General features: G+C 46.9%; 2 protein-coding genes across 7 annotated transcripts in view; one reads left to right on the forward strand and one right to left on the reverse strand.

Moving 5' to 3' along the window:
- CLDN2 (claudin 2) overlaps positions 1-3,680 on the forward strand; it is a 32,802-nt gene extending 29,122 nt beyond the window's left edge. For all 5 annotated transcript variants that reach the window (XM_082377534.1, XM_082377535.1, XM_082377533.1 and 2 more), the window contains exon 2: positions 821-3,680. In XM_082377534.1, the coding sequence (XP_082233660.1) occupies positions 1,004-1,696 (693 nt within the window). In that variant the 5' untranslated portion in view covers positions 821-1,003 and the 3' untranslated portion in view covers positions 1,697-3,680. The remainder of the gene's footprint in view (positions 1-820) is intronic.
- A 6,889-nt stretch (positions 3,681-10,569) lies between these two features.
- The window catches only part of MORC4 (MORC family CW-type zinc finger 4), a 54,342-nt gene continuing 45,856 nt past the window's right edge, over positions 10,570-19,055 (reverse strand). For both annotated transcript variants that reach the window (XM_082377091.1, XM_082377092.1), the window contains 3 exons: positions 16,218-16,911; positions 15,629-15,912; positions 10,570-15,303 (listed from right to left, as the gene is read on the reverse strand). In XM_082377091.1, the coding sequence (XP_082233217.1) occupies positions 15,150-15,303; positions 15,629-15,912; positions 16,218-16,911 (1,132 nt within the window). In that variant the 3' untranslated portion in view covers positions 10,570-15,149. The remainder of the gene's footprint in view (positions 15,304-15,628; positions 15,913-16,217; positions 16,912-19,055) is intronic.

Below are 19,055 nucleotides of genomic sequence, written 5' to 3' on the forward strand. Positions count from 1 at the left end.
TACCAAGTCCCCTGAATAAGGTAGAGAAGCTACCTTTTCCTTTGTCTCAGTGCCCCTAACAAATAGCCTAGGGAATGTCAGGGCTCCCTCCGGGCCCTGGAACAACCTTTCTTGAATCCTGAATCCTCCCACATCACCCGAGAGGCCTAGGGATGGTGGCGCAACTATTAGGAGAGCAGACAGGAAATGTCTGGGTGTGTTATACACATGGGAGGCCTCAGGCTAGCCTGTGGAGGGGGATTTGGGCAGGGCTGGGAGGACTTGAACTCTGAGAGTGTAGACAGATGCTTCGTTGCCTGCCTCAACCTGCCCTGGAGTCAACTTTCACCATGGGCAGGATGACCCAGGGCTAGAACATTACTCTCTAGGCTGCTGGAGATTCAAGAGGCCTCTAAGAACCTAGAGACCAAGGCTATACCTTAAGGCCTGTTCCTCCTACTCCGGTCTCCTGGAGTTTGGCACCGGTGTGCAATTGAGGGGCCCTGTGGCACTGTTGCCAGGTAATGCGTTAAACAGCAGGCCTTGGAGACGGAACCAGCCTACAGCCTGACCTGGAGTTAACACAGTCACCACAACCGACAATGGCATCACCACCTTCTCGGAAAGCAGCCACCTGTCTGGCCCCTGGCTTTGTCCGGCTGCCAATCTAAAGCATGTACCTACGCAGGAGCCGATGACATTTTGGCTCCATTTTCAAAGTTTTTTTTTTTCTTTCTCATGTGTTATTTCTAAAGATAACAAAGGTCAAAAGGCATCCAGCATTTTCTGGTTTCTCATAAGCTTCTGGTCAATATTTAATCTGGTTTATGGATTTTTTTAGGTCTTCTAGATGCCTTCTTGAGCCTGCTCGTGGCCACCCACAGACACTTGTAAGGAGGAGAGAAGTCGGCCTGGCACAGACACTCTGAAATGAGGGATTAGAGGCCGGGATCTAAGGAGCAAGAGCTACAGCCAGAAGACGAGGGAGCAGGCCCCTGAAGACGCATCTACTGAGAGGTCTGCCATGGCCTCTCTTGGCCTCCAACTTGTGGGCTACATCCTGGGCCTGCTGGGGCTGTTGGGCACCCTGGTTGCCATGCTGCTCCCCAGCTGGCGAACAAGCTCTTACGTCGGTGCCAGCATCGTGACCGCAGTCGGCTTCTCCAAGGGCCTCTGGATGGAGTGTGCCACACAGAGCACAGGCATCACCCAGTGTGACATCTACAGCACCATGCTGGGCCTGCCTGCTGACATCCAGGCTGCCCAGGCCATGATGGTGACATCCAGTGCAATCTCCTCCTTGGCCTGCATTGTCTCTGTGGTGGGCATGAGATGCACAGTCTTCTGCCAAGAGTCCCGAGCCAAAGACAGAGTGGCGGTGGTGGGCGGAGTCTTCTTCATCCTTGGAGGCCTCCTGGGCTTCATCCCTGTTGCCTGGAATCTTCACGGGATCTTGCGGGACTTCTACTCCCCACTGGTGCCTGACAGCATGAAATTTGAGATCGGAGAGGCTCTTTACTTGGGCATTATTTCCTCCCTGTTCTCCCTGGTAGCTGGAATCATCCTCTGCTTTTCCTGCTCGCCCCAGGGAAATCGGTCCAACTACTACGATGCCTACCAGGCCCAGCCCCTGGCCACTAGGAGCTCTCCAAGGCCTGGTCAACCACCCAAAGGCAAGAGTGAGTTTAACTCCTACAGCCTGACAGGGTATGTGTGAAGGACCAGGGGCCAGAGCTCGGGGGTGGCTGGGTCTGTGAAAACCAGTAGACAGCCTCCCCCAGGGCCACAGGTGAGGGACGTTGCCACTGGATCGTGTCAGAAGGTGCTGCTGAGGATAGACTGACTTTGGCCACTGGATCGAGCAAAGGCAGGAACGGGAGCTGGTGTGACAGCGTGCAGGCTGAACTGTCAAGATGCTTGTCAAGCCAGACTTTCTGTTTCCTTCATCTTGGCTCCCCATCTCCCACCCTGAGTTCCCAACCCTCAACTCCACTCCCCTCCCCACCGAGTCCAGGCCCCAGAGTCTCCCCTTTACCTTCTGCCTTTACCTGGGAATCCATCCCCAAACCCACGAATCACATGCCACTGACTGACCCTCTCTGTGATCAAAGACCCTTCCTCTTGCTGAGGTTGGCTCTTAGCTCATTGCTGGGGGATGGGCGTGGGTGGGAAGAAGTGGCGGCTTCCGTGGGCATGGCGCTAACCTCCTTCTCAAGCCTCCCTGCAAAGAAACTGATTGGCCAGTAATGGGCCCTGGAGCCTCCTCCATCCCACTCTTGTTATGACTCCACAGTGTCTAGACTGGTTGGTGTATGAACTGAAATAAAGCCATCCCACAGTACGGAGGGAACAGAGAGCAGCTGGGTGTAGAATGAGAGGGAGAGGGTGTAGCAACTGGGTGTAGGATGAGAGGGCGAGGACAGCCTCGGATAAGAAGCCGAGGACCAAAAAAAAAGAGCAGAATCATGGCCCAGGGCTCTAGCCCCCGGCTAGAGGAAAGCACAAGGCAAGAAACTGTGGTGGAACGCTCAAGGCGGCAGCAGGCTCTGACTCTACTGAGGAACTCCCTCAGAAGCTCCAGCTCCAACGTTCACTGAAGCCCCTGCCTCCCTTTGACCTGGCTAACAACGAGACTAAAGGGCCTACACAGTGGTTTCTTTAGGAACGGGATACTGGTTTTTGTAGAGATGGCCCTTGGCTGGGGGATGACAGCATGGGAGCAGCTGGGGACTCAGGAAGGCACCACTCCTTGATGCTGCCCGAGAGAGAATAAGAACTTGGGTATCTAAGAAGCTGGGTGGACATGTGTGGGAACCTCAGTGGGTATTTCTATTGGGCCAGAGAGGCAGCCCCCAGAGAGTCTTCAGGCCTAACGGAGAATCAGCCCAAAGGCTGAGATCAGGCCCCCGGGGTCTGCCCACAGAGCACTGCAGAGCCTCTGAAAGACCACAGCCCCAGCTGGGCCCCCTGTCAGCCACCTTCATATTCTCTCCACCATCCTTTACCAGATATGGTAGAGCTGCTAGAAGGCATCCAAGGGCTCCAGCATGGAATAATCACGCCCAAGGTGCCGTGGCCCTCATCTGAGTGATAGCTGAGCTGCTGCCTGGGATTTCAGTTGAGATGGAAGAGTCGAGAATGATACCCAGGCAGCCGGTTCCAGCTCCAAGGTCTAAAAATGCCCCATTTCCCCTGGGGGGCGGGTCGGGGTGGGAGTCACGAACAAACGGAAAGTTTGAGCATGACCAGCTTCTGACAAACTCCAGTACACCTCCCCAAACCTCAGTGCCAGCAGGAGGGGCCCAGTGACTGTCTGTGACATGCCTTTCACAGTTCTACCTTCTTGCCTATATTTAAGTTCCTCCCCTAAGCGGGAAGGCCCTCTCCCCTTAGCCAAGTCTTCCTCATGCTTGGAGAAGTTGCTCGGCACCACCTCCTTCACTGAGCCTCCTCTGACCACTCCGTCCCTATCCTACCCCTCCGTCCTCCAACCCTCAGTGTAAAAATCACTCTTTGATGCTTATCATTCACAATTTTTGATGGATACTTATCTTTCCATGTGCATGTAACTGATTTCACAAGTACATTGTAAACTCTTGGAGGGTAGGGGCCATATCTTAGACTTGTCTATATTTCCCAGACTATCTGTAAGAGTGCTGGGTACACAGTAGGTGATCAATAAACACTTGTTGATTGAGTAACTGTTTTATTAATACAAATTAATTCAGACAGGGCAGGTGTGACTGAGGGAATTGGGTGAAGGGGAGGGTAGAATGGAAATTGGCCTTTCTCCCCACTGGGTGGATAGAAAATTCAGACTTTACTGGAGACGTTAAGAAAGGAGGACACGGGGCTTCCCAGGTGGCGCAGTGGATAAGAATCCGCCTGCCAATGCAGGGGACACGGGTTCGATCCCTGGTCCGGGAAGATCCCACATGCGCAGAGCGACTAAGCCCGTGTGCCACAACTACTGAGCCTGAGCTCTAGAGCCCGCGAGCCACAATTACCGAAGCCCGTGTGCCTAGAGCCCGTGCTCCACAACAAGAGAAGCCACCGCAATGAGAAGCCTGCGCACTGCAACGAAGAGTAGCCCCCGTTCGCCACAACTAGAGAAAGCCCAAGCGCAGCAACAAAGACCCAGCGCAGCCAAAAATAAGTAAATTTTTAAAAATTAAAATTAAAATTAGAATTAAAAAAAAATAAAAAGAAAGAAAGCAGGACACCCTCCCTCTCCCCAGGGAAACATTAACCTTTTCATAACATCCAGGGATCCTCCCGTCTCACAACAGTTGTTTCATTTATTTGTTAAATGGCTATGTGTTTATTCCGTTCACCTCTGAGCCACCATTATGAGGAAGGTGAAATAGATCAGAAAATCTTCATTTGGCGGATGGGGAAACTAAGGCCCACATCAGTAAAGAGATTTTCCCAGGGCCACACCGCTGGTGTTAGTGCCCCAGTCTCCTGACTCCCAAAACAGGACATTGCCGATCCAACAGTATTCACAGCCAAAACGAAGAGTCTGCCAGAGGTCCCAAGTTGTCTGAGGAAAACAATGTGTGTGGCCAGCAAGGTAACATCGGGGACACATATGCTCTCCTGGTCTCCCGTGAGGGGAATCTGGGAGAACAGGCCCAATTCACCGAGTGAACCACTTGGAACTGCCCCTCCTGCTGCGCTGGCCACTGGGCCAGCCTGGGCCCAGCTAGCTGTCCCATCCCAGGGATGCCAAGCTTACATTTGAATAAGACATGACACCTTAGCTCCAATTCCTCTACCTCTGGAGGTGTAGGAGTTTGGGAGGCCAGTGATTTGGCCCTGTTCTAACCTCACTGGGAATTAACCAAGCTTGATTCTTAAACATGTTAACTGTGGCTACACTGACAAGAATGAAGCCCTAGAAGTCTCAGCTTCCCCCGTCCCCAGACCTAGCGGGCCTCAACGCACAGGAACCTGTTATAAGAGGCACTATGCTTGCATTCCTGAGGTGGGCCTTTTTTGTTGCAGACGCTAGGACTGCAGCATCCAAGCCCATTTAGAGGGAATAGTGGCAGGTAGCAGTGAGGGTGGAGAGAAAGGGCTCTTTGGTCAGAAGTTTAATAAGAGGTCATGCCTCTGCTCTGGTACCAGGAAACCTGGAGTCCTTGACTGGGGGCCGCGGAGGTTGGAAAATGGATTTGCCTTCCTGACTCTGCTGTGCTGAGTGGGCAGCAGTCCGATATGGGCTCTGATGACCCACCACCTGGCAGCCAAAGCGCGTTCAGATCCACGATTTCACTGCATCCTCCAAATACCCCCAGTGAAGCAGGTCTTTTACAGGAGGTAAAACGGAGGTCCGGACAGGTGAGTAAATTTCCTGAAGCCACAGAGTGTCAGAGTCTGAACATAAGCTTGGAAACTCTTCGCACAGCAACACGGGTCTGGGATTTTGTCTCAGAAGGTGTAAGAGGGCCCGTTGCTCTTCAGATTCCTGCTGCCCTCCTGCCCCTGTCTGTCACCGCAGTGTAGGGGCTTTTGAGGAAAATAGGGCACAGAGTTTCCCTTCCTCTTAGGTTGAGGCTGGCTGAGAGGTCCTCCTTCCTTTTAATCTGGGCGGATTCTAGGGAAGGAGTTAGAAGTTCATCCTCAACTAGAAAAACTAAGGCAGACCTGATAAAGATCAACTGTTCTCTTTGGCTGGTTGAGCAAGAAAAGCCTCGCTCTAGATAGTTTCCCAGAGTCAGGGTCCAAGTTGAAGAGCTTTCAGTTCACCCCATCGCCTTCCATCGTAAAGTAATTTAGATTAGCCACAGACCCAGGGGATAGTGTAGGCCATTATGTTTATTCCCTGGCCTCATGGTTCTGACCCTTGCACAAGGAGAGATGTTTCTGCCCTCCCTCATTCCTCTGATAATGGCGTGACTCATATTCTCTCCCCCTGGGGGCCCTAGTGACCCACTGCTATGTGATCATTAATAGGGGAGGAGGAGGCCGAAACTGGCTTCTTGGTGGAAAGACAAACTCCAGCTTTCTGCGAGACCTGCATTCAGCCAGTCAAACATTCGGCCAGCTCTCTAGCCGGCGAGCTACCAGCCGGCCCACACTAACTGCGCTCTCATCTGGTGGCAGGCAATGTGCTGAAGGCTTTGAGGGTGACAAGGGTGAACAAGGTAAAATCTGTGCCTCGTAGGAGGTGGCAGTTGATCTAAGGGAGACATAAGACATGCACACCTACCTGTGGTACCAGGCGCGATATGGTCTGTCCTGTGAGAGATAAGGAAAAAGTGCCGTAAGATGGGGTGCGTCAGGGGCTGGTTAAAAACGGTTTGTGAATCCCTTCAAATCCCAGCCCATAGCAAATGAGGGTCTGGCACTGCTTGAGCTTCTGGGGGAAGGACGATCAAAAGAAACTGCTTCCTCCAGCTGAAGGACCATGGGAAACAGAGAAATAGGGGAGAGGGCAGTGCTAAGGTGGAAACAGGGCTGCACTGCACAGCGAACGTAGGAGCTCCTTGAGTTTTCCCTCACGGGACACCCTAAGTGGCTCTAACGGCAAGAGTGACACTGGGGCTGTGCCCACCCAGGTAACCTGAGGCCTTTTGGCTCTGGACCAGAGGACAAACACAGACGTGGGAGAAGGGAGAGAGGAGAGAGGAGGGGCCCAGTGCTAAAGGAAGCCAAATGAGGCCTCGCAGGGTCAACTGTTCTCTCCCACTCAGCCCTAGGCTCGCGGACGGGGTATTCTTTCGTGCCTGCAGCTGCCCACTCCGGGACATGGAGGCCCCGGGCTGGGAAGCCCATGGGCTCCTCCTCAACTGGCTGAGGCCTGGCCTTCGCCTAGCCTGGTCTCGCTGCCTGGGCGAGCGGCTCCCAGCTTTGATGAGAAGTTATGTTATCTCAACGGGAAGGAGGCGGGGGAGACCTCGAACAGGAAGTCCAGCAGGTTATCATCTCTCTCTTTGGCCCTAAGTGATGGCTCCCCACATGCTGTGATGTGATCACTGATAAAATATTAACAGGCTGTTATCAGGCACAGCAATACAGAAGCTGTCACCTGACACAACCTACTACCTTCCTGAGAATTGCAGCTCAGGGTTTCCTAGTTAAAACTTGCCTACAGTTCCCTGCTCTAGGCCTCACTTCTCCACAAGACAAGCAGGAGTCTCTTAGGGTTTGATGAAGCAGGAAGTCACCATACAAAAGGGCAAATCATCAGGTGCTGCTTGTCTGTCATCCTGGACGTCCCATTCCTCCAGAAGAGCGCCCTCTCACCGCTTCACAAGTCACTTCCCAGGAGGTCTTTGAAGAAGTTTCTCTTCGCAGACATGGCCTCGTGGAGAAAACACTGAGAAAACTCACGTGCTTTCAAACAGATATTAGGGAGTGTAACGGGATGTGAAACTAGATGCCAAATGAGTGTGAGTAGTGTGGCAGGCAACCCAGCGTTTCAGTGGTTAATTCCTTTTCTCCAATAGCACCTTCAGAGTCTGTGATATTTGACAAAGTTCTGTTTGCGTTGCTCAGGAGAAAGGCCAGTCACACCAAAAGTACAAAGAGAAGATGCTCTTGACTTGAATTTGTCTCTGGAATTACCCAACTGGATGCAAGAAGACGGATCGGCAGCCCCACAAAGGGTATCTGATGACATTGTGAAGACCCTGCTCCCTTGGTTTTAAAGGCACTGAACGCCCTGATTAAAAAGCAAGTATATTTTCTGGGAAGAAACATACATTCAGCCACAGATTGACCATTAACGCCAGAATTTGCACTAGTTTCTCAGTTTAGCCCTTGAAGGAGCCAGAGTGAGAAGATGAGTCTAATGAGTTTAAAAAAAAAAAAATAGAACACTAATTCAGAGACTACGGACACTGGAATTTGGGGGACCAGGGGACTTCTCTGAGTAACACACACACCCTTCAACTAAATGGTTCAACAGCTTTAAGAATGGAGATGAGGTAGGACTCAAGAGAAAGGCAGACAAGATGAGAAAGGTGGTGCCATCTTCCCCTTGGCAATTCCAGAGGCACCTCGTGTGGTTAATTTTACTCTTCCATGTGTAATAATAAACCAATATGTTCTCAAGTGTCACTTTCTCACTCCCGAAGAGATTTGCCCAACTCAGCACTGTCTGAGGGGGTGGTGCAAAGGAGCCAGTGAGAACACTCAAAGGCAGAGGCCAACAAGTCCAAGACCTCCTGGAGTGTAAGAATAGGATCTCGGTGGCTGTTTTGATATCAGGAAAGCTGCCAAGTGACAGCCCTGAGTGAAAACCCAGTCAAGAGGAAATGAATTTCCACGTTGTTTAGAGGGATATTCGTTACAGAGTGAACGATTTCCTGATCATGAGGGCAGTTAAACATTGTGTGGGATTGTGGAATTTTCTTCCTTGTAAATTCCTATTAGTGTGGGCTGGCTGTAGCATTTTCTTATCAAGAGGTAGAAGACGAGACTGATCGTTTTCAAGATAGTATGGTGTAGTGGGAAAAGAGCCTGGAGGCTCGTTAGCCACACACTCTAGCTGTGTAGTCTTCGGAGAGTCACTTCAATTCTTTACGCTTTAGTTTCCTCATCTGTAAAATGGGGATTATACCTGCCTCTCAGTGTGGTCATGGCATATAGTAGGTCCTCAACAAATGGTTAACTGTATTCTAAGCATAGGTGACCTAAAAAGTCGTGCCAAAGTCACACTAAAATGTGTGTGTCTTTGGGGAAAGGAGGCAGACAAAGTATATTTTCTACCACAGATCAGAATCTGCATTAGCAAGGGGATATTCCTTCCCAGGACAAAACTTCTTAAGATTCTTCCCCAAAGTCTGAGTGAATACCTTGAAGATTTTGAATAGGCTTCTACTCATCAGATTCCATTAACAGAAGCCAGGGGCAAAATAGACTTGAGAAGTTGGAGAGGAAAGAGGTGGTGATGGCTCTTTGACCTTCATCCAGATTTGTAAAAATCTGAGGTGGAACAGAATCATAACCCATCACGTCCCACCGTTAGAGAAAAGCTTAGTCCAGGGGAACTGCAAACTAGGCTTAATTTCCCAAACTCAGCAACAAGTGGGGAGATTTCATTAGCCACTTTCCTAATTCATATCCTACGCAGGCTCCATTGTTAAACAGATTTAGAGCAGCCCCGCTCTTGCTGGCATTCCAAGCCCTTGGTCCATTCTGTTCCTTATGCTCCAAATCGAATAATTCACTATTCCTCAAACCTTCTTGGGCGTTCCCTTATTCACCCCACACCCAGTCTCGTGACTTTACTTATACTATTCCCTACACCTGGAAAACCCTCCCCACACACCTCCACCTTTCCAATCCTTACAGGTTTCCATAGCCCATCTGGAAGATCAAGCCTTTGTGAACACCTTCCTGAGCCTCTGCCTAAAGTCATCTTGCCTGTCCCTGAGGACTCAATGGGCAAATGTATGGAATGTGGCACCCAAACATTTGAACTACTATCTAAAAGTGGGTTGGGGATTTCTGGAGATTCACATCAAAACTTTGGGTTTAGATATAGAGGCAAGTAACAAAACACATTTCTCTTGCAGATTTTACTTTCCATTAGAAAATGAATGCTCTTTATGTCTCACTTAATGACTAAAGCTTTAACATACCCAAGAGTATCTAAGTCAATTCTTTCCAGTTGTGTAGTTTATTATCCAACCACGTGCCCTGACTTTGGAATCAGAAAGTATGGTTCCTGAATTTCTTCTCTGCCTAAGATAATTTATGAGTTAAGGATGTCCTTGTCACCAAGCACAAGTTATTCTTTTGGGGAAATTACACTTGACTTAGCTTGAGCTCACCCCTAGCTTTCCTGAGCATACCCCAGTGCTTTACTCCTAACACAGTACTACAGAAAGAGGTTTTAATGCATAGTACAGAACTCTGAAACATGTTCTATCTGGAGATTACTCTTGGGAACTGAGAGCCTGCCAATTAAGCCCCTCTCTCTAAATTGTTACCCCAGATTATTTGCAGTCTCTGAACTTGGGCAAGCGAATCTTCCTGTCCCCTGGGGCCTCAAAGTCTCTGAACTAGTCCTCTGGTAGGTGCCCATGTGTTCATCCAACAAGCATGTACATACAGTTGTCCCTTTGTATCTGTGGTGGATGGGTTCCAGGATCCCCATCGGACACCAAAATCCAAGGATGCTCAAGTCCCTTAGATAAAATGGTGTTCAATTTGCATAAAATCTATACACATCCTCCCGTATACTTTAAATCATCTCCAGTTTATAATACCTAATTCAATGTAAATGCTATGTAAACAGTTGCCTGAATGAGGCAAATTGAAGTTTTGCTTGTTGGAAATTTCTGGATTTTTAAAAAAATCTATTTTTAATCTATGGTTGGTTGAATTCGTGGATGCAGAACTCACAGATTTGGTGGGTTGACTGTACTTGTACTGATTTGCTAACTTGTGTGGGGAACTTACAGGTATACCTCATGGATAGTTCAGGTTCAATTCCAGATCACCGCAATAAAGTAAATATCTCAATAAAGAGAGTCACAGGAATTTTTGGTTTCCCAGGGCATATAGACTTATGTTTCCACTATACTGTAGTCTGTTAAGTGTGCAATAGCATTATGTCTAACAAAACAATGTACATACCTTAATTAAAAATACTTTATTGATAAGAAATGCTAACCATCATCTTAGCCTTCAGTGAGGAACAGCAAAGATTGTTGATCACAGATCACCGTAACAAATACAATAATAGTGAAAAAGTTGGAAATGTCATGAGAACTACCAAAATGTGACACAGAGACATGATGTGAGCAAATCCTGTTGGAAAAATGACACTGATAGACTTGCTCCACACAGGGTTGCCACAAACCTTCAATTTGTAAGAAAAAAAAAAATCGCAACATCTGCAAAGCGCAATAAAACGAGGTAACGAGGTATGACTGTATTTCCTTGAGGTGTGTTCTGTCTGTCCTTTGAAAGAGGATAGCTCCTCTTTCTTCCCTTGAAATAAACTATCATCACTGCTCTTGGGAAAATGAGCAGAAGATTCCTCAGAATTTTTTTCCCTTTGAGTTCTCATTCTCAAGATCTGGTCTCTATAAACTTCTTCTGATTACATTCTGTAATTTTCAGTATGTCAAAATTGAAATCTAGGGAGCCTCCTTGTGATAATATTCAAATATTTGTGGTAAAGGACACCCATATTCCCTTTCTCCTTGATAGCCTAATTATCCAAATCAAAGATCAGCTAAAGAGAAACATTAGGCCTCCCATAACCTGTAGCACTTATTGTCTCCGGCTTTCATTTTCAGAATTTAATGCCCAGGATTGTTATCTACCTCACTCATACTGTATTTATCCAACCCCTTCTACAAACGAGGCACTGTTTCAGGCTCTTGAGGGAGATGCAGATATGAACAAAACACAGTTTCCATCATTAACTCGTTCAGTAACAACCATTGATCATCTACTGTATACCAGGTACCATGATAAGCTCTGGGGTACAGTGATTGGCAAAAACAGGCGTGGCCCTTCCCCTCATGGAAGTGAGGGAAGGCAGAAACTGCGTGTTGTGTTCTCCACTGTATATCACACAGCACACAGTAGGTACCCAATAAATATCTGTTGAATACATGAAATTAAACGGCCAAATATGTGACTGCAAATTGTGAGAAGTGCTATGGATTCCACAAAACAGGAAAAAGTGATAGAATTGGGTAGATAGAGAAAAATGGCTGCTGGGGAAGGCCTGTCTGAGAAAGTTGACACGCTAAGGCCTGAAGGATGAGGAAGAGTCCACCATGCCAAGACTGGAGACACAGCATTCCAAGAGAGGAAACAGTATGGGGAAAGGCTCTATTTAAGTAAGAGCCTGAACTATTTCTGTGGGAAAAGCACAGTGAGCAAGGGGAAAAGTGAGATATGAAGAAGAGTTGCAGGAGACTAAGTAGAAGAAGCAGGCAGGGCTCTTGTAGGACATAGTAAGGAGTGTGGATTTTATTCTAAGTGCAATGAGAAGTAATGGAAGGGCGTTAAGCAGGGAGTCACATGCTCTGATTTGTACTTCTTAAAAAAAATCACTCTGGCTGTAGTGATAAGACAATTGTGGGAACAAGAGTGGAAGCAAGGAACCAGTTAGGAGTTGCAATTATCTATGGAAGATGATGGTAGTGTGGACTAAGGTAGATGGTGGTAAAAATGAGCGGAGTCAAGATACACTTTGAAGACAGAATTGACCGACTTTCTGACAGACTGGATGTGTGGGACTAGAGGAGGAAAATTAAGGATGGCTTCCAGGTTTCCAGCTTAAGCAACTGGGTGGGTGGAGGTGCCATTTTCTAAAATGAGTAAAATTGGGGGAAGGAACAGTTCCAGGGTGTGTGTGTCACTGTTTATTTTTAACATGTTTTATTTGAAATGTCTGTGAGACCTAGAAGTGTAAATGTCAAGTAGGCAGTTGAATTTATTTGAACGTGGGGCTTTCTAATGGGGAACACAGGATAAGGACACTCGTGATAAGAGCCTAAGTGACACAAAACTTGCATGTTCAAAGAAAATGTCGTACCTGGCTAGGTTAATCGGAGGAATTTTCAGGAAAAAAGGTGATTTTAGAGCCAAAGGAAGGATAATGAAGGAAAATATTCCAGGCAAAGGGGATGGAACACGGCAAAGACGGAAAAGGAGAAAATCTCAAGGCAGGTTCAGAAACTGAAAACTAGTTGAGTTCGGATGGAACACGGTTCGCGTTTGGAATGTTGGAAGAGTCTAGAGAGCAGGGTTGAAGCCAGATGGGAATTGGTACCGCACTCGGCGGGCAACTGAAAGCGCTCGCAAGTCGTTGAGCAGAGGCCTGACTTGATGAGGTCATTAAAAGCAATTGAGTGACAGCGAGTAGAGTAGACTGAATGAACGAGAATTGGAGACAAGGGAGGCCAGCTAAGAATCTGTCAATTAGGAAGGCATGAGGTAGTAAGGACCTAAATGTTGACTGTGGAAATGAAAAACTGAAGGAGAATTATGATTATGTTAACCTAACAGGATAGCCAGGACGAGGCGCCCACTTCTTTTTTCTTTTGCCTCCACGCTAGGTCATAACCTCTGCTAAGGCTGGGTGACACTTTTCAATCGCTCCACTGCTGCATTTAACTTTGCTTAAAGGGACCTCACGCTGGTACGGTTTCATCGTAAACAGGTAACAGAGAGGCAGCTCTGGTACTGCCGGGAATGAACTCGCACAGGTAACTCTCGCTGGAAGGAGCATTTTGGGGTTGAGGCCACAGACTAGGAAATGGGCTGCGAGTAAGCACAAGTGGAGTTGAGTTAAACTGGTTCCCCTTTGTTCATTTTAAAGCCCAACTGCCTGACCTCCTTCCTACTCTGCTCCACCGCTGACCCGGCACCAGCCCCGCCCACATCATCTCTCTCAGGCTGACTCTCCAATGCTCTGAATTTCCCCCTGCACCACCCTCCCCTCCACATTGTCCCTATCTGTGCAAAGTCCCACCGTTTCAAAGCCCTCATCTGGAGAACAAGTATCCCTGAGAGAATGGCTGAATGTGCTACCCGCCTTCTCAGTAAACTTATATTTAGACAACCAGGGCCTTCCATATCCTGCTCTGTCCGACATGAGAGTTCAACACATGGCAGGCAAGAGCCAGCAGTGAGGCGAGGGAAGGGGGCGGGGCTATCTCTCAGCACTCATTCTACTGGTGAAGCGTGGCTCTAAGCCTCCCCCTACTCCCTTGCAGTCCCACTGGAGTATCTATGATGGGCCTCCTTTTTAAAAAGTTCAAGTAAGTTTGGGAGAGTCTTCTGAAGTAACTCTGCAGAGGAGAAATAAAATGACCACCCAAAACATCCCTCCGGACTAGCTAATCCTTTTGCGACTGCTTGATCCCACCTCCTTTTTCTCCATTACTTCCTATTTTTCACTGATGGCATATTTTTATGTGTTCATTGGTCGAAGTCTTTCGAAGAGTACCTTGAACTCTCCGGAGAGTATGCACTATATAAATACAATAAAGAAATGAATAAATAAAATGGCTACTTTTAAAAGAGTGTAAGTTTTACTATTTCTGATAATGTGAGATCTACCCTCACTCAGCACTAGCCTGAAGAGGAGGTAGGAGGTGTATTCTGAGGGATATCAAATAGATGTCGCTGCTCTAAAATACCTCCCCCCCCACTAACTTAAATCCCACAGTTGTGCTGATACACATTTTAAAAATTTGAGCCTTGAAGATTTCTTTTTCAAGAATTCCTTATTAAAATGCAAATACCACAGAGGGGGGTGGGTAGGTGGGTCATGATTTAACCTTAGTTCCCTTTACATTAACCCATCACTCCTACCAGACACATTTTTTACATTCCAGCTTTTTCCATGCTTTCTTTCATGTTATTCTTCCAGAGGTAATGCTAAATACAACATAAATTATAAATACAAAAATTACCTTATATTTTCACACAGTCTTTCATTTGATATCTAAATCCAAGCCTACTCATTTTTTAAAAAAATGATTTATTTTTCCAATGTAAGAAGAATAACAGGTTTATTATAGAAAATTTGGAAAGGCAGGAAGATAGGAAGAAGAAAAAAATATCAACCATAGTCCTACCATGTAAAGAACAACCGTTGTTAACTGTGTTGTTATGCCCATTCTTTAAACAAACCTTAGTTTAGCTCCCATTACTGATGTGGTGCCTTCCTTGACCTTCCTCCCCCAGAACTTCTCTATCATGTTTGTACCACTCACTGTACAAGTCAGTTAACCTGGTGTGTGTCTTGTGTTTCCAGCTAGATTGTTAGATCCTTGACGGCTGAAACCATGAGTTATACTTCTTCACTTGTCCCCAAACACCTGGTACATTGGACCCAATATTTGCTGACTGATTTAACCTAAATGAATACAAATCATTTCAGAAAGGATATGAAATAGGCCAAGTATCTGAGTCATGAAAGTTAAAGCTTTCCGGTCACCTGGTTTGGTGACTACTGCTTTTCCATTCCTGGAACTCTTGAAAGCCTATTTAACTAGCCTCTTTCTCCACACCAAGACTGAATAAGAAGCAGACTGATTAAGAGCCAGGATTTACTCAAAGATTCTCCACGTAAGGCAAAAGGGTGAGAGAGAGACTGAGAGAGAGAGAGACAGAGAGAGAGAGGTGTTCAGAGGGAGGGAGGAAAGAAGAGGGTAGAGAAGGGGATATAGAGTATCTGGTGCTCAATCCAGTATGTGATTTGCCTCCAGCACCGTATACAGGATCCCATCCACTTGTTCTGAGTCAAACCCGATCTCACGAAGCTCCAAGTGAGGGAGGACAGAGGTAAGGAGATAGCTGACGTGGATACGCAGCCGCGTAAGCTTTGCCAAAGCCCTGTATGATGGAGTGAGGGACAGGAGAAGAGATGACATGAAGTCGTTAGCCAACAGAACAAAATGAAGCTCCTTCAAAACGGGCCTACATTTCTCAACAATTACGTTTCCATTAGCTAGAAAGAAAGAAGAAAGCACAATGCCACCAAGCACCGGGAGGTTGGCTGCAGCTCTCTAAGAAGCAATTGCTCAATCCTTGGTGGCCTAGGAATTAATTAAGGCTTCTTCCCTTATCTATGACCAGTAATGGGGGTGGGGGGGGAGGGGTCCTAAGGGAGGCTTCCCATTAGCACTCACAAGCTGATTACTAAACCCTAGTAATTAACCTTTCTAGGTCATCTCCCTCTGGGGTCCGGTAGGAGACCTGAGCCTTCTGCAGCACTTCCAGGTGTGTCTCTGTCTCCTTCAGTTTCTCTTTTAGTTCCTGCTTTTCCTCTTTGGTTCTTTCCAGCTCAGCTTTCAGAATCTGGAACTCAGCTTGGCGATAGCCCATGTGTTTCTTGCTCCAGTACAAGCCTTCCGTCTCCTGGGTACTATAGGTCACCAATTCATGTTGGACTTTCTTGAATTCAGAATGCCAGTGATTCCTCTCCTGTTCCAGCTCCTCCACCTGCAGTCCAAGAAACAGAATTTCAATGACCCCACATACTACTGAAAGCTAAAGAGAGCGCCCCAAATTTTCCTGAATATATTCACCCTGTGATTTCTCTAAACATATTCTACTTATGGACCTTTTCAAACCCCAAATATAGGAGGGAAGCCCATTAGGGTTCACTCAATCTGAGATATACCACAGGATCATTCAATGGCTTATTCTGTTTAAAGGCCACAGAACATGAGATCATTGGCGTTCCATCTCTCTGGTTCCTTGGTTACAATGGCCTCTCATTCCTAGTGGTAAGGTGTTACTCTAACCTTTTGCTGGAACATATTCCTTTCTGCCAAAACACGTTCCAACTTTTCCGTGGTTCTCTTCAGTTCTTCTAGCTCTCTTTGGTTCTTCATCTTTGGTGTATGACGACCTCCACTCTCCTCAGAGCCTCTTCCTTTCTCCACAACAGCTGCAGCAGGAGTTGCAGCAGAGGCCACAGAAGAGTAAGGCACCGGGTTCCAGGATTCAACTGCTTTCCTCCTCTCAGCAAGCTCCTCTCTGTTAAAAGGGATCAGCTGAATGGGAGCTCCTGAATCTCTAACACCTTTTGCAACACCGACAACAGCTACAAAAGGTCCCTTGCTTACTTCCTCCTTGTTTAGGTGTGTGCTGCCTCTGTTAGATTCTTCTGCCACCAACCTTGGCATCTGATCTTCTAATTCTTCAGGGAGCAGGGAGCCCTGGTGTTGGTCTTGGGCCCCTGCATACAGAACTGAGACCTCCCTACTCTGACTGGTATTCTTGATTGCTTCTGGGTACTCTGGGGAAAGGTATGGTGGTGTGCTTCTCTCAGAACTCGATTTATCATGGCTGTTCTCCCCTTCGGGGTAGGCAACTGCTGCCTCTACCCTCCTGTAAGGGCCAGGCATGGAATAATCTAGAGGAGGTGTTGTCATCTCATTCTGGAGCCTTCTTCGTTTCTCCACAGGTTCCTCACCTAGGATCCATTTGTACTTACTGCAAGAAGAGAAAATTAAATTTTAAGCTGTCACAATACAAGCTAAGTATATTCTTATCCTGTGGAGCCCCTCTTCAAATTTCCCATATTAAAACCGACTCTAGCTGTCATTCACAGATCATTTCAGATTAGGAATACATCTTTACCCCCAAACCCCAAACCCTTCACTTATGCAATTTGCTGAGACAGCAATGTGTCTTAAGAGAGAGAGTAAATCGGAAGGTATGAAGAGTCAGCATCTGGATATAACAGCACCAGGCTGACCTTGGTAAGATTTCTGAAAATAGGATTGAAGCTAACCTGACTTAGAAGCTTCCGAAAGGCAAGTAAAGGAAGAAAAACAAAAAAATACACATTCAAAATCCCCTAACACGAGAATGGAAAAAAAGGTCATAAAAAGCCTAGTGGAGTAAGCGGAGGAGACCGAGCCAGCTCGTTAACTTTAAAGTGTCACAAAAACCTTCCAGTATCAATGACTTATGCACATTTTTTATACTGCTATGGAACAACACACAATGCCTTTGCCAGCCAACTGGATTGTGGCTATTGCCCATTATCCACTTGTAAAAGTTAATTAAAACACAGGGCCCTAGTCAGAAACAAAGAAACTGAATTGGCCAATTCAAGTCATTCCCCACTTAGGGCAAAAGAATTCCCCTTTGTCAGGGCAAACAGGCACTCCCTCAGTTCTTCAGGAAAGGACAGTGACCTCAAATCACCTTCCATTTGTGGCTGCTATATATACTAACGGTTGAAGGAACTAACAAGAAAACTGATGCCAACGAAATCCATATGCAAGTTTATATCATGCAGCACCATGGGACCCCCATTTTTATCCTTATAACTCTTGTGCTCTCTCTGCAGAAAACCAAGAAATTTCAAGGTGAAAATTAACTTTCAAATTCTCAGTGAGAGGGCTTCCCTGGTGGTGCAGTGGTTAAGAATCCGCCTGCCAATGCAGGGGACACGGGTTCGAGCCCTGGTCTGGGAAGATCCCACATGCCACGGAGCAACTAAGCCCATGCGCCACAGCTACTGAGCCTGCGCTCTAGAGCCCGCGTGCCACAACTACTGAGCCCGCGTGCCACAACTACTGAAGCCCGCGCGCCTAGAGCCCGTGTTCCGCAACGAGAAGCCACCGCAATGAGAAGCCTGCGCACCACAATGAAGAGTAGCCTCCGCTCGCCGCGACTAGAGAAAGCCCGCGCGCAGCAACAAAGACCCAACACAGCCAAAAATAAATTAATTAATTAATTAAAATTTTTTTTTTTCCAATGAGAAAGAGCCAGGCATGTTACTGGCCACCATATCTCAAGGCTGCTTGTATTTCTCTGCAATTTCTGAGAACATCTGTTAAGACATCTCAAACCTTAGCTTCTTAGAATGCCCTGAACGTTCTTCAAAACTAGTGTTCACCCAGAAATAAAACTGGTCTGTCATCTTAATAGATCTTGTTGTGTCGGCCTTAGGGGGAAAGCAAAAGGACTTAGGGGCTATGTAAGAACGAATGTATCCATCTTTAAACATGCGTAGGGCCACTCTAGGCGGTCCATTTAGCGGTGGTGATGAGGATGATAGTAAAACAAGCAGTTTGCAGGTATAAAGGAAGGGTACATGATACTAGATAGCAACAACAAAGTTTTATGAAAGGCAATTAAAGTCAAATTATCTGCCTTCTCTTCATTTTCCCACCTCTAAGGATTCTGTCTTTAATTATCCTCTCTTCTCTCCCTGCATTTCTTTTCTTTTTATTTATTTAATTATTTAACTATTTAATTATTTAATCATTCATTCATTTGGCTGTGCCGGGTCTTCGTTGTGGCATGCGAACTTGTAGTTGCGGCATGCATGTGGGATCTAGTTCCCTGACCAGGGATCGAACCCGGGCCCCCTGCATTGGGAGCGTGGAGTCTTAACCGCTGGACCACCAGGGAAGTCCCCCTACATTTCTTTTCTTTGGTAATCTCATACAATCTTTTGGCTCTAACTTCTGGAAGATATCTTCCAAGTCATTTTCCCAGCCTTGATCTCCAGTACTGAATTTCAAACTGCCTGTTACACATTTCTTTCTGGAGGTCTCACTGGTATCTCACTCGGTATGTATAAAACTGACCTTTCACCTTCACCTTCAAACCTGCTCCCT

This window comes from Balaenoptera borealis (assembly GCF_965194805.1).
Source record: "Balaenoptera borealis genome assembly, chromosome: X".
NCBI lineage: Eukaryota > Metazoa > Chordata > Mammalia > Artiodactyla > Balaenopteridae > Balaenoptera > Balaenoptera borealis.